The sequence below is a fragment of the Monoraphidium neglectum genome (assembly GCF_000611645.1).
Source record: "Monoraphidium neglectum strain SAG 48.87 unplaced genomic scaffold scaffold00053, whole genome shotgun sequence".
In the NCBI taxonomy this organism is placed as follows: Eukaryota; Viridiplantae; Chlorophyta; class Chlorophyceae; order Sphaeropleales; family Selenastraceae; genus Monoraphidium; species Monoraphidium neglectum.
Window position 1 is genome coordinate 16,265 of NW_014013575.1, and position 22,124 is coordinate 38,388.

The following is a 22,124-nucleotide window of genomic DNA, read 5'->3' on the forward strand; positions in this document are numbered from 1 at the left end:
TGTTCAGCTGTCCCGCTTGAGCTTTCGCCCTCCGGTGTCCTGATCAGGGACAGCTTGTGCAGCATTTTGCACGAGATATTTTGCAACCCAGTGGAACTGCATACTGGCAGAGGTGCGGCGCGGCAGATGACACGACCGCAACAGGAGCGGTACGCTTGTGTGTGGAAGCGACCCATTCCCTGCAAATCAGTAAGCAGCACTGCATGCCCGGGTTTTAGTTTGGTGGCAGAGCGCCTGAGTAGGGGTGCATCAAGATCAGTACCTCAAGTACCTTGGTCGTAGCCGGCCATCACTGTCTCACAGGGCTGCGGTGGGGAGAGTGCCGGAAGCAGCAAAGTGCTCAGAGCGAGTGGGGTCGAGATGGCCTTCCCTTGGGGCTTTTGCAGGCAAGCCATCCATCACGAGGTCCACACTAGTGCTGCTGTCCCGCTGTCAGTGCTTGAGTCCCCGTCCGGCTGGCCCTGTGCTCCCAAGTGATGGCCTGCTATCGCCCGCGTTTCGAAGTTGGACGCCACTTCCCACCTCGGGCCTGCTACTCTAAATTATGTGTGCAGCCCTCTCAAACTCCTGCACGAGTCTCAAGGTGAGACCTGGCCCTGCCATTTCGCTGAGCAGTTCAAAGCGGCACGTCGGGCACAGCATGGCTGGGTTGGCCCTGATTACGCATGCTGACTGCTGCACAAACGACCCTGGTGCACATGGTCTCTTTGAAATATGTATGAGCTATTCAGTCGGTAGAGAGCCGTGCAAGCTCTCGTACGCAAAGGCACGGGCAGGTTCTCTCACCGTTCGCCAGCCACCGCGGATCACCCTCGCCTAGCCCACCTCCCGCAAGTTCATGAAAGCTCAAATCATTTTGAAAGTGTTGTACTGAAGCTTGACTGCATGCCTCCACCGGTCACCAGACTTCCCAGTCTGGGAACTGCGGTGGGCGCAACGCGCAACGTTTCTACACATTCAGACGTCGAGAATAGCGGTATATTCATGAGAGATATGGAAAAAATTCCGCCTGGAAAGGCCCTGCCGGCCCACGCACCGCGCTGCGCCACACCTCGCTGGCTGGTGCCCGCCGCGTTGCTGGTGCTGCTCGCCGCCGCAGTCGCCCTCGCTATCGCGCTGCCGGTCGCCCTCAAGCGGCGTGCCCAGTCCAACCGTGCGTACCAGCCCCTTGCTGATGCGCGTGCCGACGGGTCCGTGCCCGACCAGATGCTGGCAGGGGCTGAGCGCACATATTATGTCGCTGCGGACCCCGTAGAGTGGGACTATGCGCCCAGCGGCCGCAACCTGTGCAAGGGCAAGGACTTTGACAAAGAAGAGCAGCTATACGTGCAAGCTGGTGCAGGACGCAAGTTTCAAAAGGCAGTGTTTCGAGAGTACACAGACAACACTTTCAAGGTGGGGCGATCCGGGCACGCGCGCTCGCACAGCGGCCTCCCCCGCTGGACGCGATCAACGGGCTACAGGGGCGCTGGCCGTGGTGCATCCCCAGATAGGCGTGCCACTCCGGCGTGCCCAAGCGCGCAGAAACTGTGGGGTTGCGCCCAGGCGTCGGGCACACAGCAAGTCACCGCGACGTGCCGGCGCGACCGCAGGACCCGGAGGCCACAACCCTGTAGCAACCTTGCAAGGTGCCGTGCTAACCAGGGCATGGCCCGCAAGTTGAAGGGAGAATAAACCACCCTCCTGCCTGCCGCCCCTCTCTTTCCACAACACGCAGGAACGCAAGCAGCGGCAGGCGGAGCAGGAGCACATGGGGCTGCTGGGTGAGCAGAGAAAGCCGCAGCATTAGCATCAGCATCAGCAGCAGCAGCAGCAGCAGCAGCAGCAGCAGCGGCAGCGGCAGCGGCAGTGGCAGGCCGCGGCTCACCAGGAGCAGTAGCATCAATGTGCTGATGCGACACTGGTGATGTCGGCAGCGAGCGTGACATTTCATCAATACGAAGGTCAAAGGCAGTGCAGCAGCCAGCAGGCAGGACCCCCACCAAGCAGCATCGTCCGCGCATACCAAGTGCATGTGCCCACCTAACCCTCCAACCCCGCAGGCCCCGTGCTCCACGCCGAGGTCGGGGACACTGTAGTGCTGGTCCTGCGCAACAACGCCGCCTTCTCGGTCAACGCGGAGCCGGGGGGCCTGCAGGCGGGCAACCCCACGCCGGTCGCGCCCGGGAGGACCATGACCTACAGGTGGGGTGGCGCTGCTGGCCGTCGAAACGTAGTTGCAGAGCCGTGCACATCGGCGATTGGCGCATCTGAACTGCCTGGCACACGGCTTATGCAGAGCGTGCGCTGCATGTGCGTCGTTTCCCTGATGGACGTGCGGACGTGAGAGATTGTGTGTGTGTGTGTGTGTGTGTGTGTGTGTTTGTGTGTGTGTGTGTGTGTGTGTGTGTGCACGTGCGTGCGCACGTGCGTCTCCTTGCACACTCGCGTTCATGCCCACGTGTGCGCGTTCAGCCTAGTCAGATGCGTTGCGGCGCCCTGGCTCACGGCTTTGGGCTGTCCCGCCACGCATGCCTCTTTCCCTGCTCCCAGGTGGCGCGTCCCCGAGTCGGCAGGCCCGGGTGCGGACGGCCCCTCCTCGCGCTTCTTCCTCTACCGCTCCACGTTCAACGTCGTCGCCGACACGCAGGCCGGCCTGGCGGGTCCAATCGTCATCGCGCGGCGCGGCGCTCTGGGAAAGGACGGCCGCAGCGTGGCTGATGTTGATAGGGAGGTGTTCCTCATGCTGCAGGCGAGCCTGAGCGCCCCGGGCTCAAGTCCAAGGCTGTGTGTGTGTGTGTGTGTGTGTGTGTGTGTGTGTGTGTGTGTGTGTGTGTGTGTCCGTGTGTGTGCGTGCGTGTGTGCGCCGCGTTGCTGATTGCCAACGTACGGGACTGTTGGCATGCGGCCCTGCCGTGCAAGACCAGCACGCCCGCAGCGTTGGACCCGCTGATCAGCTGCGCGATGCGAAGCTGATTCCACCGCCTCCGCGTGTTTGCCTGAACGCCCTCAGCTATGTTGCCCCTTACCTCGCCTTGGCGCACTGCCACGCCCGACCCCAGCCCTGCCTCCCTGCCAAAAACCTTCTTTTGTCGACCTGCACGACCACGCCGCCAGGTGTTCAACGAGAACAAGAGCCCCTATTACGATGAGAACATGGCGGCCGCCCCCTTGGAGGCGCTCCAGGCGCTGTCCGAGGACGACCTGCTGGAGGCCAACACAAAGTACTCCATCAACGGTTTCCTCTGGTGCAACACCCCTGGGATGAACTTCAGAATTGGAGAAAGGTGGGCGGCGTGACATCGTGGAGAAAACTGTGGGAATGGGGCTGCATGGGAGTTGCACATGGGATGTGGTTGACTGAAGCTGCCGCTCACCTGTCAAGTGTTTGAGGCAGAGATGGGGTTGCTGGAAGTCAAATCCACAGGGCGTGCCGCCAACGTTGACTCGACACGGCAACGCACTCCACAAGCGGTAAGCTCCCCCAGCAGTCAGGCCCCTTGTAGTTTGGCGGCCTGCAGTGCAGCGCCCCTACTGTGGCCTTCCACTCCTCTTCAACAGGGTACGTTGGTACGTGACGTCGCTGGGGTCGGAGGACGCCATCCACACGGCCCACTGGCACGGCGTGGTGTTCAACGACTCAAAGGGCCACCACGTGGACCAGGTGCGGGGGTGGGTGGGTGGCGGTACTGCTGTGTGTGTGCGCATATCAAAGGTTGTGTGTGTGTGTGTGTGTGTGTGTGTGCGTGTGTGTGTGTGTGTGTGCACGCGCGCGCATGCATGTGAGTGTGCACGTGTGCGCATGCGTGTATATCTGTGTTGATTTGTGCATGTGTGCGTGTCAATGCATTTGTGCATGTGTGCGTGCTTGTGCCTGTGGCTGCGTGCGTGCACACGTGCGCAAGCGTGAATGTGCATGTGCAAGTGCGTGTCCGTGTGTGTGCATGGAAAGAGGTTGTGAGACCAGGTTTGGTGCAAGCAATGAGGGACAATGCGTGGTTTTTTGCAGTGTCACTTTGCAGTGTCACTTTGCAGTGTCGCTGTAGAAGTGCTCAACGGTTTTACCTCGTCCAAAGCGCAAATCACTCGCACCTGTCCCTTGACGACGTCAGCAGTCTCTTCCAGGGCACAAGCATCCCTGCAAACCTGCGATCACAGCATAAAAGCCACAGGCTGCCACTCGCGTAACGCAACCATGCACTCTCAACCCTCTTGACAGGTCCCGATCCAGTCGAGCTCTTTGGAGGCCCTTGACATGCTGGCGGACAACCCCGGCACCTGGCTGTTCCACTGCCACCTGAACGACCACATGGATGGCGGCATGATGGCGCTCTTCACCATTGAGGGCACAGCCCCGCCTGTCACCCTGGACGGCAAGGTGCGCCTTTACTTTGTCAATGAACTGCACTTGGCGTCGGTGGTGTGGTCCCGCAACAACATCACGCGCGCAGGGTTGTATCCAACCGCAGCCCTGTATTGCTGAGGCGTAGGTAGTGCGGGTTGCACTGGTGGCACGCGCGGCTCCCGGTCAATCTGTTTCTGGCAGGCCCGTCTGGACCGCGCCCTGCCATGACCGCATCTGCCGCACCTCGTCCTTTCTCGCACTCTCAAACCGCCACACCTCATGCATATCCAGGTCCGCCCCTACTTCGTCGGGGTGGTCACAGAGGAGTGGGACTACGCACCCTTCGGCGGAGAGATGTGCGGCGGCACCCTGGTGCGCACCCCCCACCTGATGTGGTCGCTCGCTCAGACTTCATTACATGGGGTCCTCTCATCATGCGGTCCCCTCAAAATAGGTCCCGTAGTCGGCAAACGGTGCCTGCATCCTGCACCGCCGGCCGCTGAATCAGTAGCTTTGCCTTGTCATGCTGTGTCCCTCTCGTACTGTAACACACACAAACACTCACAAATACATACAAACACACGTACACACACACACGCACGCACACACGCACACACACGCGCACGCACTCACACACGCACGCACATATTCCCCCCCTTTCTGTGTCTCTCTTTTGACTCAGTTTCTTGCTTTCACACACACGCGCATGGATACACTCCAACATGCATGCCCACACCCGCTCGCACGCACGTACTCGCGCGCCGCGCGTGCACACACACACACACACACACACACACACACACACACACACACACACACACACACACACACACACACACACACAGATACACACACACAATATCAACACACAAGAACAACACATGCTCACACGCCCATCATACTTTGACAGGTCCCGTTTTCTGATGCGGCCAAGGTGTTTTTGCAGCCCGGCGCTGACCGCATCGGGCGCAAGTATCTCAAAGCCCGCTTCGTCGAGTTCACAGACGACGCTTTCACGCGCCGCAAGGTCCGCGCCGCGCAGCTGTTGCTCAGCAAGGCCCCAGCAAACGACGGGAACCCTGCGGGGCACATATTACTGAGCGTGCGGGGCACATCTTCTTGAGCGTTGCATAGGGCACCGTGCGGGCAGCGCAAATCTTCATCATCGGTCGCCCTGATCTGCGAAAGCAATTGCAGCGGCGTTCAACCCCAGTGCTGAATACGTCTCGCTCTTGGCGCTGCCCTGCCGCCGTCCTCGCCCCCATCACCCCCTGCAGCGCATCGCCCCTGAGTGGGAGCACGTGGGCGTGATGGGGCCCGTGCTGCGCGCCGTCGTGGGTGACACGCTAAAGGTGACCTTCAAGAACATGCTGCCCGCCGGCAGCGCGGCGGTGTCGCTGCACCCCCACGGCGTGCTGTACGACAAGAGCTCAGAGGGCTCCCCCTACGCAGACGGCCTGCCACGTGAGCAGATTTTTTGCCGGCCAAGAGCCGACCTGCTTTCATGTCCTGCTGAAGCTCACGGCAGCAAGCGCGCATCAGATGACGAAGCACTTGTGGGTTGTGCACATCTGCCGCATCCTGTTGGCAGTGATTGCTCCAAACCAAAAATGTTCGAGGACTCATTTGAAAACATTGAGGTTGTCTCATGGTTGAAACATTGGTTGTTTGATAACAAGTGCCACCTATCTTTTCTCGTAAGGTCCCGCTGGCGGGTGCTCCCTGTCCCATCATTTCCGCAGCTGCCCCTGGAGACCATGTCGTGCCGGGCGAGTCTGTCGTATACACCTGGCGGGTGAGGGGCCCTGTGTACTCCGCAGTGCGGTGTTCAGAACGGCATTGTGCGGGGCCACGCGATGCACATGCTGCCACAGCACACCCTCGCATCCGCCCTTGCCTTTGCTGCCACAATCGAGCGTGGTGCGTGCTAGTGCCAGCAGGAGCACTGCCCTGGCCTGACACGTTGCCTGATGCTTGTTTCTTCTGCCCCGGCACAGGTCCCTGATCGTGCCGGCCCTGGTGCTGGCGACTTCAGCAGTGTGATGTGGATGTATCACAGCCATGGTGCGTGGGTGGGGTGGGGTCCCGGCAGTGAGTGATTGACTGCATGAAGAGCTCTCATTAAAGATGCTGTGTGTGGATATGTATGTATGTTTGTGTGTGTTTGTGTGTGTGTGTGTGTGTGTGTGTGTGTGTGTGTGTGTGTGTGTACGCGCATGCGCGTGCGGGCACGATCGTGTGTCAGGGAAAGAATGGCGCGTGATGCCATAGTGCGCCACTCGTTGAGCCCTAATTGTTTCCCTCGCATTGGCCCGACAGTGATGGAGAGCCGAGACCCCCACGCGGGGCTGTTTGGAGCTATCCTCGTCACCTCCAAGGCCCTCGCCAACGACGACGCCTCCCCCAAGGACGTGGACAGGTGAGATCACCCTGCTTGCTGTTGGGGAATGCAAACATTCATAAGGGCCTGCCATCGTTCATGCCTCTCACTTGTTTGCCGCTTACACTGCAACCACAGCATGTGCGATGTTGCTTGGCAGACATGCACACTGAAAGCACCCGCTGTTGTGACCTTCCTACCGTTTGTGGCCATGATCCCTGGCGCGCGCCTCCACTACCCTCACCCCCACCAAAAGGGAGTTCATCCTATCGTTCTCCATCCTGGATGAGAGCCACTCATTCATGCTGCAGCAGAACCTTGAGAAGTACCTGCCCAAGGTGATTTGTGTGTTTACATTTGCCTGCGTGCATGCGTGTTCGTGCGTGCTCATGCACGCATGCGTACCAGTTCTTCAGCTTTCGTGTGCCCGCACGGCAAGTCAGCAGTAGTGGCGTATGTGTGCGTGCGCACACACGCACATGGGCGTGCGCATTCACAAGCATGCATCTTGGAATCGGGAGCCGTGTGGGCTTTCCACAGACCACTCCATTGAGGGCCCCTTGTGTGTGGCACACACACATTTCAGGACCCTGATGATGCTCAATGATTGATAAATTGTGGCCCCTTCTTGCCCAAACAGGTTGCGGCAGACTCCAAAGCAATGGCCCAGCTGGTTTCGGACCCTGCTTTTGTTGAATCCAGCAGCAAGCACACCATCAACGGGTGAGCTGCACAGCCCCTGTCAGAAACCAACGGGCACCGTTGCGTATGTTGCGGATTCCCAAAGCGCGCATGGAGCTGAGGCTCTGCGTCCGCTGTCTGCGTCAATGACCCCGCATCCTTCTCTCACATCTTCCCAGGTATCTGTACTGTAACCTCCCGGGCTTTGAATTCGAACAGGCAGTCCCGACCCGCGTATACTTCCTGTCGCTGGGGGGCTCGAAGGACATACACACGCCCCTCACGGCAGAAGGGGGCATCTACCTGGATGGGCAGCGCCGCCAAGCCGTGAAGCTGCTGCCTGGTGCAATGCTCACCACGGATATCTCGTAAGCACAGGGGCGGAGGTCGCACCACCGGCGGTTCATGAAAGATCCCGAGAGGTCTAAGAGCGTTCCGCTGCACGTGCTCCCTTCCACTCCGTGCCTACACTTGTGCTGTCCCCCTGCATGCACCCGTGCGGCAGGGCGGCAGGGGAGCTCGCGCTGATGTGCTCCATGCTGCTGCTGTCTGACAGACTGTTGAGCAGCCAGCTCGCTCGCCTCGTTTGGATCATTCCGCAGGCCCATGGTCCCTGGCCACGGCCTGCTGCAATGCGCTGTGTATGATCACCTGAGCGCCGGCATGAGCGCGATCTTCACGGTGAGATGCTCGACCGGTTGGCTGGTTTCGTGCCCATGGCATGAGTATGTGCGCATATCTTCGTCAGCAAGGAGCCGTCTCAACCGTCGAGGGGCGCGGCACAGCGCCGCTCAGCGCCGCTCTGTGCACCTCCGTCTACGTTCGTCATCATGCGCGATTTCCAACCCAACTACCCACCCACTCACGGGTGGGTAGGTTGACAACCTTACCAATCGGTCGACACACAAACGAACGCCCAACCGCCAATCAACAAACAACAGGTCAAGCAGCAGGTCAAGATTGCTCCGCGCTCGAACGCCCCAATCCGCTCATACTACATCGCTGCCGAGCCCGTTGACTGGGATTATGCGCCACTTGGGCTGGACGGCTGCACTGGCAGGCCTTGGGCCGACAACCAAAAGGTGAACTGGGCACGCTTTGACAACCTAGACAGCCTTGCAAATCCCATTACACACCTCTAGCGGCATGCAATCATGCCAATTAGCATCATCGCACTTCACCCTCCCACCACGGCAACTGCAATGTTTTGTCAAATTATTGCAACTGACACAACCACCAGCAGCATCACCACCACAACGTTAAATCAGCATGCTTACCAACGTGCCACCACCAAATCCACAAAACCAGGTGTTTGTTGAGACAAACGAGGGCACCCTAGGCAGCAAGTACCGCAAAGCAGTGTTCCGCGGCTACACCGACGCAACCTTCAAGACCCCTGCCCCGCGCGAGGAGCTCTTCGGCATCCTCGGACCCACCATCAGGGCTGAGCCTGGGGACAAGATCATGGTGCACTTCCTCAACCGCCTTCCATTCAGCGCCAGCCTTCAGGTGTGTGGGGGTTATTGGTGAATTCCGGCTTGGCCACATTCACCCTGGTAGGCACCTATGTGCTGGTTCTGGAGGCTGGTGACCCGATGCCATACCTTTGCTATGTTGTCAACAGACGAGTGCGTTTTTGCACGTTTTTCCCTCCACCCAAGCCCCTTGCGCAACGCCAGCAATTGTGCATCTGCTCCCCACACCAATCACAACCGTCGCAGCCCTTCGGCGGCCTGATCCCTTTGGGAAACACCAGCGCCTACCAGCAGCTCAACACAGGCGACGGGCAAGCCTTGACACTTGCCACTGCGCAGCGTGCCGGGCAAAAAGCCATTCCCTTTTTTAAACCTACCGCCAACAGCTCTGCCGTTGCACAGCCTGCCGCCGGCCGCCGCCTGCTCGGCGCGCCGGCCGCCGCGGCTGCAACGGTGGCCGACATTGAGGCCCAGCCGCGCAGCGTCAGCAAGAAGGCCACGCCAGCGCAGGCCGAGGCGGAGGCCGCCACCCCCCAGGCGGTCGAGAACCTCTACTCCCTGGGCGCTGTGGCGCCGGGCGCTTCCGTTCGCTACGAGTGGTACGTGCCCGACGCCGCGGCCCCCGGCCCTGGGGACGGCGACGCTGTGGCGTACGCCTATGTCTCGGGAGTTGACCAGATCAAGCACACCAACGCGGGGCTGGTTGGGGCGGTGGTGGTCTACAAGAAGGGCGGCCTTGGGAAGGACGGCGGCAATGCCACCCATGGCGGCGGGGGCGTGCGCGAGCTGCCGTTGCTGTTCAACATTCAAGATGAGATGCTGTCGAAGTTCTTCGAGTTCAACTTGGCAAGGCAGCAGAGTGGCAGCAAAGTTCCACTTGACAAGAAGGTGCACGCTTTGTTATGCGCATACTCGTTCAAAAGGCTTCAAACCCGGCTAAAGCATAACACGTGGCAAGGGATGCTTCCTTCGCTCCTGCAACCGTGCCTTTCTGGGGGTGCTGGTGACGTGTTGAGCAACCGCTCCCAGGATGGCAGCCGCTTATCTGATTCTCAGCCTTGCGCGCTCGGAAACCCTACCTCGTTCTCCACCAAACTCCCCTCAGGCCACCACGTTCCAGGAGTCCAACATGATGCACTCCATCAACGGCTTTGTCTACTGCAACGGCCCCACGCTGAAGATGCGTTCGGGGGAGACGCTGCGCGTAATTGTGATGGGCTTTGGCAACGAGGTGGACATGCACTCAGCTGTCTTCCAGGGGCAAATCGTCCACAAAGACCGTGAGTACCAGCACGCTGTTGTTGCCTTTTTGGAGGGCAATTATCAGAGAAATGCGCTGATAGCAGCCACTCAACGCCGTCGCATCGTCTGCCCGTCGCGACTTCCCAAGGGGTCTGTCCCCGTCAGTCCTCATGGACATTGTTGTCATTGATTGCTCTCAAGCAGGGTTTGTTCCCCAAACCCACTCCGAAGCCACGCTTTCAGAAATTACCCTTGTACCCCAGTCCACAAACCCAAGCAACCCTCAGCCCATCAGTGACCCGTGACACCCCACACCAAAACCCCTCCCTTGCACCCTCCCGAACGCCCCCAAAGGTGCGAGCCTGTACTCAGTGGGCGTCATGCCAGCCACAACGCACGTGGTTGACTTAACTGCAGGCGACCCCGGGACTTGGGACGTGTACTGCAATATTCTCGACCACATCGAGGCCGGCATGAAGATCCGCGCTGTTGTTCGCTGATGAGCACCGCCCCCAGTTGGCCGCGCAGCAGCCGCCGCATGGAGGCGCCATGCCCGCAGCGGCTGGGGTGGCCTTGTCCTTGCGCACACACAGAAGGTTGCGTCGCCAACTAGTGCGCACTGCAAGTTCAGGCATGCAGAATACGCAATGCACAGGATACATTCATTGCTTGCTTTCTCCTGATCAGCTAACCCAGACCATTACCCTCCATAGTTGTCGCGATGCATCCAGCCTTGTGCGGAGCCCCTTAGACGCCCCGCCCTTTGGGGTCCAACCCGAGAGGCGACCGTTGAGGTTTGGTGCCAGTCTGCTCTGCGTACGCAAGGGCATCTTGGTGCAAAAGTGAGAGTCTAGCGTATCATCAAATCGACGACCAAGCATGCTTGGCCCTGCCTTGCATACACGCGGCACGGCCGATTCAGAACCTGAGTGAGAAACCGGCAGTGTAGCGCTGCTTGAACACTTCGCATCCCAGCTTTGTTAAGCTCGCGGCCTTTTGCCCTCCCCCCGCACCCTGCATATTTTCAAACCATCCCTCTTCAATCCCTGAGAACCCACTTGATTGCAATCAGCGCCCATTTCATAGGGGCCGCCACAGGGCGTGCAGTGCTATCGGGTATCGGCGCCCCGACTCAGTCACGTTTCCACTGTTTAGGGGTGTGTCGGCTGAGGCTGTTTGTGTGGGATGGCTGCTGGAACATCGTGCGGTGCAAGCAATGGCGGTGCCACTGCGCAAGGGTTGCACGTGGCCGCGGAGGTCCACGGAGCACATCCAACGATGCACTTGCTCACGAGCGTGCGTGCAGGACGCACACAGATTACGCTTGCACACATGCTTGCCCACATGTGCGTGTGCTTACACACACACACACACACACACGCACGCATGCGCGCGCACACACATGCGCCCTCACCACACATCCTCACCTACTTGGGAGCGTGCGCCTGACAGGGCAGCGTTCCGCCGGCACTCAATTCCACGGCGCGTCCTTGTTGGCAATTAGCTGCGGCAGTGCAGCCTTTAGCGCCACCTCAATCCTTGCTATGACGGCTCGCTCGAAATCATGCTGGACATCCGACGGTCATTGGCGGCCTTGGCGGCGATCAATCAATCCCCGCTCACATCAGTCACACGGCCTGCGTCCCCGTGAGCCCTGCGATACTGCGAATCCGATGGCGCGCGGTCACGCATGCCGGGTACCAACGACGCATGTGAGACTGCATCCTGCCGCCGCTGTGCAAACCACCCAGATTCAAGGCTGCCATGCCGCCTGCCTGGCACAAGTGTGCACGATGCACCCCGCATGCTGTGTCGACTCGTATATTTCTTGTTGGTACGAGTCCTTATCAGTCAAGCATCTATCTGTGCATGTCCACATCATCTGTGTAAACTGCGACCAGTCCGTGATAAAATGTGTGTGTTTGATTATGGTGTGCCAAGCATGGGGAAATGGACTCGTGCCAGCGGAGGAAGTGGGGCGTTGGCAGCACGGCTGCCATGGCCAGGCTTCTACACCACTAGCAGGAATTGATAGCCGTGTCACGCCGCCATGTGCGTGATAACATCCTAAGTCAAAGCTCTACCGCATGATGCGGCCCAGGCGCTGGGCACCTGGTGCAACGGTCGACAGCGGTTGACCGCACACCATGTCCCTCGCTGTGCGATCTGATCGAGCCCATCAACTTCACCGTCAGTGCCTGCCACGCTCAAACTCGGATGAGTTTACTGAACGTTCTCACAGCCAAAAAACGGTACCGTAAAGCAGCGCAGCAGGGTCTACACGGAACATCACTCACGCGGGGGCGCTGGCGTGCTTGAGAAAGGAGACGCGTTGAAACCAAAAAGCTGTTTCCAGCAATTTGATGGGACCGCCACAACGGCGATCACCACCGCTGCTGTGGGCGGCGCAAGTCGGCGCGCCTCTCCTTGCGATGCTGCTTCTGCTGCTGCTGCTGCTTGCCGCACCTGCAACGGCGCTGTACACAGCGGATGATGATATACTGCTGCTTGAAGACGGCAAGGATTCCCTCAACAAGGCGCTGCTCTCGTCGCACGGCGCCGGCCTGGTGAGGAGAGGCCAGCCCAGCGCGGCAACTTCTAGACAAGCGGCCGATGGGCGGCGCAGTGCGCCCGTCCATACGGCCCCTGCCTAGGGTCTGCGTCAACGTGCCTGACGTGTATGCAGATATTGCCTCACGGCTTGGCCCCACGTATACGCCGCCGCCTTGCAGCCATGCGTTAGCCCCCGATCGACAAGCTGCAGGAGCCGCTGGCGCGCAGCGCCCCTTCGGGGCACCGCCCCGCCGCTGGTTCCGCAGCCGGGGCCTCCTATGTAGGCGGGATCCCGCTGTGACATCACCCCTCTGGCGACTACCAGATTATTAAAACCTTGCAACGGAATCCCCGCCCCTTCCCAGGTGGAGTTTTTCACACCCTCATGCCCCCACTGCGCGGCGCTGGCCCCCGAGGTCAAGAAGGTGGCCTCAAACCTTAAGGTGCGGCCGCTGGGGCTAACGCACAGCCTTTGGCGACACCCTTGCTTTGCATCCGCGGTTGGTCGTGTGATCAGGCTCCACCCGGAAGCGCCGTCGCCGCCAAGCGCCAAAACAAACCGGCGAGCCAGAGAACGCCGGCACCGTGCTGTGCGCCGTCAAGGCCGCGATGCCGACGCTACATGCAACGCCCCGCGCAACGCTCATCAAAAGCGGACGCCCTGCGCTTTCTGCAAGCCCTGCCGCCGCCGTTGACGCGGGTGCCGCCCCCGTCGCCTGCAGGGCATCGCGACCGTCGCGGCGGTGGACTGCAGCCAGCCAGCGGGCCGGAAGCTCTGCGACTCGTTTGGCGTCCGTGGGTACCCCACACTCAAACTATTCGCGCCTGACCTGAAGCCCAACCCATACACAGGAGAGGGCATGAAGGACATGCAGGATTACAAAGGTGAGGGCCATTGCTGGGGCCGAGTTCGAATCGCCTTCCAAGGGGTGCAGTGCTTCTGCCACTCCAGCTTTGCCTCCAGGAGAGTGCCGTGTGCTTGGGCCAATCCCAAATTGGCTGTGGGTGGGAGAGCAGGTGGTGGGTGGGTGGGAGTGGTGCAGTGATGCGGGCCCACCGGGACCAATGGCGTGACGGGGTGCGGGGTGCGCATGCTTCGAAGGCCTCAGGGGAGGGGCTGACTGTGGCAGCGTTTCGACGGAGGATAGGGGCGGGGCGTGCATGGGTCCCTGTGTGGCTGTGGCATCGGGGGCTGATGGCGCGCCACGGCTGAGGACCGCGGCTCGGGGTCGGTTGAGGCAGGGCTGTGGGGGTGGGGCCGTTTCTGCTGGGGCTCGGGCCCGTTGACGGGAAGGTGCGTGCCGATGGTGGACAATTGTAGGTTACTGTATAGGAATCTGGGAGATGCACACCGTGCTCAGCACGCCTACAATCTAGTGTGGCATATTGGCCGAGCTTTGTGCAAGCCTGCGCACCCGTCCTCACCCCGCCCGACCCCACCCCGCCTGCCCCTTTTCGCCGCCCCGCAGGCGAGTCCGGCGCGCGCGCCATCGCCGCGGCGGTGACCGCCCTCCTCCACGACCGGCGCATATCGCATGTCGCGTCTGCCGCAGAGCTGGCGGCGTTCGCGCCTGCCCTGTCTAGCAAGGCCCCCGCCAGCGGCCCCGCCGACGGCATGGCGGCCGATGGAGCACTGGCCAATGGGCCAGCGAGCGACGCGTCCTTGGCGCGTGTCCTGCTGTTCACGGATAAGGAGAAGACAACAGTCCTCTACAAGGCGCTGTCAATTGCCTACGCGGGGCGCCTGCGGTTCGGTCAGGCGCTCAAGGGCGAGGGCGGCGCGGGCGCGGCGGCGGAGCGGCTGGGGGTGCAGGAGTACCCGACTCTGGTGGTGATCAAGGTGTGCGGTGACACTTTGCAGCTTGTGGGTCGGGCATGTGTAGGAGGAGTGGTGCGTCAGCGAGCGTGAGAGCGGGTGCGTGCTTGTTGGTCTGCAGCAAACGCCGTTGGATGAGTGGGTCGGTTCGAATTCCTCAAGCTGTGGCTGGAGCGTTTCGCATGCCTGCTTGGTTCCATCCCTGCGGGGTTTGGTGGGGTTGTTGTTGCGTCCCCTGTTGCTTGTACATTTTGCCGTGGCCCCTCCACGACCTGTGAGTTTGCTCGATCCATGATTCTGGACGGCCCTTGACAACCTTGCGATCCCCCTCTCATATTCACACACCACTCCGTCGCAGCCCGACGGCGCGCATGACACCTACACTGGCCCCTTGAAGGCCCTCCCCCTGCGCGCCTATCTCGACACCTTTGCTGCGGACAAGCCGGTCCCCGACGATGACGACGCGGGCGCCATCTCCTCTCGCGCCAATGGCTCCAAGTCCAAACAGGAAGAGGTTTTTGAGAAGATCTTTGCTGTGCCTGTGGAGCGGCTCTCGTCGGCAAACCTGACAGCGCTCGACGAAGACGAGGCAATGTGGCTGCTGGCCGTGCACGCGGGCGGCAAGGAGGGTGCGCAACTGTGTGGCAGCTGCCCTGCTCACCCTGCCATGCCCTGACAGAACACTTTCCACGCTTCATCTGCTGTCCTACAAATAAAGTCATTATCACAACAGGTACTCGTGCGTTCTTTGCAAGTGATCCATTGCCATGTCCTGAACCGCCAGCCCTCCTTCTCGTGCTGCCGCATCCCCTGACAAAAGACCGCCGATAAAACGCCCCGCCCGTTCCAGATGGTGCGTGCCGGGAGCCCATTGCCGCCTTCGACGCCGCCGCCAAGGCCGCGCAGTCCGTGGTGCAATACGCAACCTTGGACGCGCTCGGCGCGTCCGAGGCAGACCGCCGCGCGCTGTCGGCGATGGGGGTCGACCTGAAGGCGCTCGAGGCAACGCCCTGCGAGCTGCAGGTGTGTGTTGGATTGCCACACGGGGGTTTGTGGTGAGGCGACGCCCTGGGACCAGGGGGCGAGCGTGCGCCCCCAGTGAGACTTGGGCGTGGCAGTCCCTCACAGTGAACAGCGCGGCGGCGTGAGCTCACGTGTGGCGGCCTGTCGCGCCCTCACCCATGTATGCATGCAGGTTGTGCTGCTGCCACACGGCAAGGGTAAGGCTGACCTGGACGAGTACAAGAGGTGGGGCGGTTAACGGTGGTCGCTGGCGATTGACGGCGCTTGTTTGGCAGTCAGATCACGCTTGGTCTGAGGTTGCGCAGGCGGTCTACAGCCCCACAGCCGACGCCTGCAGCTACGTAGTTCAGATGAGGGATGAGGAACACCGGCTTGGAATCTTTGGAGCCGCCCCGAGGCCCTGATTGTCACACCATGCCTGTCACACCATGCAGCCACACGCTCCCTGCCATGCCCGCCGTCGTCCTGCCATTCATGCCGTTGTACCCCACATTGCGAATGCCGGCCAGGTGGGAGGGCGGGCTAGGTGACGCCAAGGCGCTGCAGGGCTGGCTGCTGGAGGACGTCCCGGACTCCACCATCATCCTGACCAGCGAGCAGGAGATGCAGATGTTCATACAGTGTGGGTGGCGCGGGTGGTGGGGGTGGTGCGAGTGGTGCGAGTGTTGCGGATGGTGCGGATAGTATGGGTGGTGCGGCTTGAGCGGTGGTGTGGGTCGTGCGGATGTTGCGAGTGGTGTGTGTGGGGTGTGTGGTGCAAGGAGTGCGGCTGGTGCAGCTGGTCCGGGTGTTCTCGCAGGTAGCTGGAAGCGGCCCCTCTCCGTGTCCAGAATGCGACACTGCTGTCTTGTGCGCTGGGAGCATTGCATATGCGCTGGCAGCGTCGCGGCACGCGCTTTTCGTGAGGGCAGGCAGCACAGCTGTTGGTTAGTGGGTCGCTGTCAACCCTCCACTGGCCAGTTGCGGCGCATCGCCGCAACGCATATTTGCAGCCGCACGCCCGCTGGCACGCTCGCCCTCCCACGCCCCTTTGCCGCTGCCATCGCTCGTCCCCTTTGCGCAGCGCCGTCCCCCAAGAGCGACGGCAAGGCGTACGGCAAGGTGCTGCTCTTCGCGTCTAAAGGGGAGGTCCCGGGCATTTACAAGGCCCTCGCCCTCAACACGGCGAGGGCCGGCCTGCGCTTCACGTTCGGGTGGATCCCGCCGGGCGAGAGCACGGCCGAGTTCTCGGCAAAGACTCGCAAGATGCTGCGGGTGCGAGCTCCTTGCAGGAAAAAAGGGAGACGAAGGGACTGGCACACTGGCGGGTGGTGCCGGCCCCTGTGGCGCAGCCGGAGGGCTGTCTGGGCGTGATGCAGCCGCCGCTGTGTCTCACCCACACCCACAGCTCGTCGCCTACCTGCACGACAATCCAGACCCCCAGCCACCCGCGTCTCCTTCCATACACTCACCGCCTCGCGTGCACGCCTGCACACGCACGCCCTCGCGCGCGCAGCTACCGAGGGTCCCAGGCCTGGCGGCCGCAGTGCCCTACCTGGGGCCCAACGCCCCCAAGGGGCCCCCCGGCACCACCCCCCTCGGCTTTGAGCCCTTTGTGGGGTCCCTCAAGTACCAGCTCATGGCCGCCTGGCTCAAGAGCCTGGCCGTGATGTCGGGTGCGGGGATGGGGGTTTGCTGGGAGGGCAGCTCGACCGCCGCAGCCTGCTTGGCGGATGGGGGGATGTGGGCTACTGGTTGGCCGAACCTGGGCTGCAACATGCCGGTCTTTGCTTTGCGGCTCTCTCAAGGAAGAATTTATGGTCTGCTGTACGACCGGGGTTGTGCGTTCTTGCCCCTTCCACCCCACTGCACCACCCCTTCTGGGGTCAGAACTGCCGGGCCTCGGTCCTGCACCCAGCCGCGGCCGCGGCCCAGCCCTCTACTCCCGCAGCACACGCCGACAGCGCCCTCCTCCTGCCACACACTCACAATCCCTGCCACTTCCCCGCACTCAGGCCTCTCTGATGCATCCCCCGGAGCGGCGGCCGCCACCTCCACCGCCGCCGGCGGCGCGGCCGTGGCCGTGGTGACCACTCAGCAGCAGCTGCAGGACGCGTGCTACGGCCGGGGCGCGCTGTGCGTGCTGGGCCTACTGGACGGCGCCAGCAAGGATCGGGAGGACCAAGAAAAGGCATTCGAGCAGGCTGTGGCGCAAGCGGCGGCGTCGCAGGTGAGTCCTGAGCAATAAGGGCTTGGGGGGGGGGGGAGCCCGCAGCAAGCCGCCTGACCGTGACCCCGTTTGCCCCTAGGAGCCAGGGTTTGTCCTCCGACAAAACAAGCACATCGACCGCAGCAGCGCAGCAGTCCCAGCCCAAAGGGGCCTCAGAGCGCTCGCAGCCTCGCCCTGATCTACGCATTCCCGCTCCGCCTCTGCCGTTGTGACGCGCCGCCCGGCCCCGTCTGCCGCCCGTCCACTCGCCCCTGCGGTCGATGCCGCAGGCGCCCGGCGTCGTGACCTTTGTCCGCCTGGACGGGTCCAGTCAGCGCGCCCTCCGCGAGGCCCTGGCCCTGCGGCGCGACGAGCTGCCCGCGCTCGCGGTGCTCAGCGCCAAGCGGCTGCGCTTCGCGCTCGCGCCGCCCGGGGCCGGGTTCGGGGCTGAGGCGGCGAAGGCGCTGCTGGAGGGGGTGCTTTCGGGGAAGCTGCCCACTCAGCCGCTGCAGGTGCGCTGAGGTTGATCGTTGGGCTGTGCATGCGGGCTGCAATGCTGTCAGTCAGACTTGACAAACGTTTGTTAAGTGTTGACTTCTGTCGGCGGCGTCAGTCGCAAAGGACAAAAATCGTGTCAGTGCAGTGTGCACAGCAGCCTACTGCTTGATACCCCCTCTCTGTGGATCTTATCACTCTGCCTTACTGTTGATGCGGGGGGCGCCGCCACCGCCTGGCAGGAGCTGCCCCGATTCGTGGACGGCGGCGACGCGGACGCCGGCGCGGACGACGAGGGTTCCCAGGACGAGGTTGCGGAGGACGAGTTTGATCTGAGCGAGATCATGGCCGAGGAGGTTGACCTGCGGCTTGAGACCAAGGAGGAGCAGCTGCGCAAGGTACGGGGCTGTGGGAGGCATGATCTTGATCTTGCGGGATCACACCACTGCGGCAACAGGCAGCTGGTATCGTATGCGGCCGGATGGGGAGGAGATTTGAGGCCACGGGGCGCCGATTTGGACACGTGCCAGCGGAGACCAGCCTGGGTTGTTTCTGCGAAGCGCCGTGCTCACATGCAGCTGGCGGCACCTCGGCACGATTCGCCTCGACGCAACCAAATGATCCCGCAGGTTGAGGAGGAGCTCAAGGCAGAGGCTGCGGCCAAGGCGGCGGCCGAGGCGGCCGCGAAAGCCAAGGCTGCCAGCAGCAAGAAGAAGAAGAAGTCCAAGAAGAAGAAAAAGCAGGCCGTGTCAAAGGGCGACGGCGGGCAGAAGGACGAGCTGTGAGGTCGGCGGCTTGCATTGTTGGGGTCGGATCGCGCTGCTGATCCTCAGGCTGTTTGGCTTCGCCGCTCTGGCCCCTGCCAGTTTTGGGCGTTTCATCTGTTTCTGTCTTGGGTCTCTTGGTTACTGTGGTTCAAAAGTCACACTTGCAAACGTCGAGGTCATCGCCACTTTTCATACACACATGTTATTCCCCGCAGCTCACATCACGTGTGCATGTTTCTTTGGCATGCGTGCATGTTTCTTGGCGTGTGCAGGCGGCAGGCAGAGGCGTGATTGCTCAAGGGTGGCTGTGTAGCTGCAGTAAACGTGGGGTTGCCTGCGAGCAGCCTGTGTGGAGGCGCAAGTGACCACGACCAAGCAAAAGGCCGGACGCACTCACGCAGCACCTGCATCAGGCGTGTGTCATGCTGCGTGAAAAGTCAACCTCTTCACCATCCGGCCATCTGACCTGCCACGGCCCTGGCGCCGCCCCCAGCTACGGTCACCTGCTCGACAGTGACAGTGACGCCCGCGCCCCCCCAAGGTGCAACACAGAAGCGCGCGGCCGGGCCTGCCGATCCCCTCGTAGACTCTGCCGTCGCAATCAAGCGCCCCACTCAACGTATTCGTGCCCCCCGCCGGCCCCGGCGCGACCCGCCGCCAGCGCTAACATCCCCCCCCCCCCCCCGCCGCTTGGAATCTGCGTGTGAGGGAGGGGTGCGTGCTACAGCTGTGGCATTGTGCTGGTGCGGCAGCCCTGCTGAGGCCTGGCAGGGCGGTCAGAGCACACACCAGGGTGATGTGCTGGCTACGAGAAGGGCCATCACTGGCACATTGGGCGCAGCCAGCTGGCTGCAGCCTTGATACTCCTACTGAAGACGAACAGCTGGGGTTTGAACTCTCTCGCGCTATTTTGCTTGTGGCGATGCAAACGGCGACCGCCTGGCTGAGGTTTGACGGGAGTTTGTGTGGATTGAGTGTGAAGCCGCTTGCATATGATTGATCTTTCACATGTATGTTCACAGCAAGTAGCAGGGCACAGGCAGTGCAGTGATGATCCGAGACGCACCTCAAGAGCACCAGCCAACCAGCCTGCACAAGGGCACAGCCGCCGGCAGTGGTGGTGCTTGTGATTGCACCGTGTGTACACAGCAGGGATGTGCAGCAAAACCGTATGTCTATTGATGTACCCCATGACGCCGGTACGTTGAGAACAACAAACGAACAGAGCGATGCGTGCGCCTGTGCGCCACCGCCTGCAGCGCCGCGCCACGTCAGCCGCTGCGCCCAGATCATCCAGCGAGGGCCCTACAATGCTCGACGCCATGTGATCCCTCAGCCCTGAGGAGTGCTTCCTCAGCTTCCAGGAACCCAAGACGATGCCAAATCCCCCGATCTGAGAGTTCGAGTTTGGTCAAACCGCAATGAGACCGCCCAGATCCCGCCCCGGCCCTATTTAGCGTACACCCTCTACAGCATCGTTCACTTTCAGTTCACCTGGAAGGACCCAAAGCCTCCTGCAAGCAGTCAACCTGCAACCCAACAAGATCATCGCGTGGCAACACGACGCTGGTCCCCTACGATCGAGTTCGCCACCATCATGGCCCTCTACGATCTCTTCAACAACATTGGCTTTCGCCACTATGCCACCGGCACCCCCTGCTTTAAATCTCACGATGCACTGCGCAACCCGATCACCCCCTGCGAGGCCTCCGTGGCCTCTGGCAGCGACTGCTTTGATGATGACTGCGTCATGAAGCCCACAGACCTGTTTGGTGCCAGCAGCAGCAGCAGCAGCAGCGCCGATCTCGCCGACGAGCCCTCGCTGCCGCTGCCCAGGTCCTGGTTTGCACGACCCTCCCCGCAGGTGCCCGCCTGCGGCATTGCCGACACGCCTGGCGGCCCCAGCGGCGGCGACGACTTTCGCAGCAAGGAGGACCTGGCCTACTTCAACGAGCGCCACCGCGCCTGGCTGCTGAGCGCCGGCTTCAGCGACGACGAGCTGTGCTACGACGACAGCGGCCTGCTGCTGGGGCCAATCCCCTTCGACTGCGGCAGCAACGACGGCGCCGGCGGCGCCCCCGCGCCGCAGCCCGACTGCCCCGTCGTGGACGAGCAGGACAGCATCAGCGCCGCGCCCGGCGCGTACGACGCCGCGTTTGCCGACGAGATCGACGCCTTCTTCGCCGCCGACGGCGAGGCGCCCTTCAACCCCTGGCGGCAGGCGCCCAAGGAGCCCTTCCACTTTGCGGCGGCGGCGGGCCCCAGCGGCCTGGGCAGCGTGGTCGGCGGCGGCTCCCTGTCCTTCTTCATGGGCGCCCCCTTGGACCTGGAGGTCTTCTCGGCCCCCACAGCCGGCGGCGCCTGCGCCGCGGTGGCGGACGAGCAGGTGGCCATCAGCGCCGCGCCGGGCGTCAGCGCCGGCAGCGGCACCGAGGGGCCCGCCTTTGACTTCACCTTTGCCAGGGTCGGGGCCGTGCGCTGCTGCTACTGCATCGGCGGCGATGTCTTTGCCGTCACCAGCAGCGGCAGCGGCGGCGACAGCGGCAGCGGCAGCGGCGGCGACAGCAGCAGCGGCAGCGGCAGCGGCGGCGGCGGCGGCAGCAACGGCGGCGGCGGCAACAGCGGCGGCGGCAGCGGCAGCATCGACACCGGCCTCGCGGCGGACCAGCCTACTGCTGGCGGCGCCCCCGTGGCAGGCCGCATCAAGGCCTGCGCGCCGCGGGCGCCGCTCTCCGCGCCGGAGCCGGTCGCGGCGCGGACGCGCCGCCAGCTGCGTGCGCGCGCAGAGGCGGCGCAGCCCGTCGCCGCCCGGACGCGGTCCAAGGGCGGCGGGGTCGGCGCGAGCGCGGCGGCGTGAAGGGGCAGCTGGAGGACTACTGGCACCGACTCAAGGCTGGAAGGTGGGAGAGCCGCCCCGCCACCCCGCCAGGGGCCAGGGGGGGCCAGCACTTGTTGGGCCGGCCGGCCACCCACCCACACGTGAGTGCGTACTCTGGTGGCCGGCCGGCCCCCAAAAAGATTACTCACTCGCCGCACAAAGCGTTCAACCCTTGCGGCTGCCGCAGGCAAACAACTGCAGTTCAAAGCTGCCGTTGGGGGGGGGGGGTGTCTGTTCTTATTCCATGCATCACTTGCAACTACTGTGCACCCCTTGTACGGCGCTCCGTCACACCCCCCCCC

General features: G+C 62.3%; 3 protein-coding genes across 3 annotated transcripts; all 3 read left to right on the forward strand.

Moving 5' to 3' along the window:
* Positions 1-993: 993 nt before the first annotated feature.
* Positions 994-10,602, forward strand: MNEG_0618 (hypothetical protein; the record flags this gene model as incomplete). The annotated part of the gene is made up of 22 exons (XM_014050896.1): positions 994-1,395; positions 1,718-1,763; positions 2,043-2,184; positions 2,533-2,701; positions 3,097-3,266; positions 3,541-3,643; positions 4,199-4,357; positions 4,616-4,696; positions 5,235-5,351; positions 5,602-5,788; positions 6,067-6,119; positions 6,322-6,388; positions 6,644-6,743; positions 6,961-7,042; positions 7,345-7,427; positions 7,565-7,753; positions 7,988-8,066; positions 8,327-8,467; positions 8,694-8,894; positions 9,107-9,748; positions 9,966-10,140; positions 10,520-10,602. The coding sequence occupies 22 exons, from the start codon at positions 994-996 to the stop codon at positions 10,600-10,602; spliced, it is 3,471 nt and encodes a 1,156-aa protein (XP_013906350.1).
* A 1,932-nt stretch (positions 10,603-12,534) lies between these two features.
* Positions 12,535-18,962, forward strand: MNEG_0619 (hypothetical protein; the record flags this gene model as incomplete). The annotated part of the gene is made up of 15 exons (XM_014050897.1): positions 12,535-12,669; positions 12,846-12,935; positions 13,021-13,098; positions 13,378-13,540; positions 14,125-14,495; positions 14,830-15,100; positions 15,322-15,494; positions 15,667-15,719; positions 16,004-16,116; positions 16,558-16,748; positions 16,990-17,149; positions 17,489-17,703; positions 17,973-18,194; positions 18,420-18,575; positions 18,807-18,962. 15 exons carry the CDS (start codon positions 12,535-12,537, stop codon positions 18,960-18,962), a joined length of 2,547 nt encoding a protein of 848 aa, XP_013906351.1.
* Positions 18,963-20,541: 1,579 nt separating this feature from the next.
* MNEG_0620 (hypothetical protein) lies at positions 20,542-21,801 on the forward strand (the record flags this gene model as incomplete). The annotated part of the gene is made up of 1 exon (XM_014050898.1): positions 20,542-21,801. One exon carries the CDS (start codon positions 20,542-20,544, stop codon positions 21,799-21,801), a length of 1,260 nt encoding a protein of 419 aa, XP_013906352.1.
* Between the last annotated feature and the right edge of the window lie 323 nt (positions 21,802-22,124).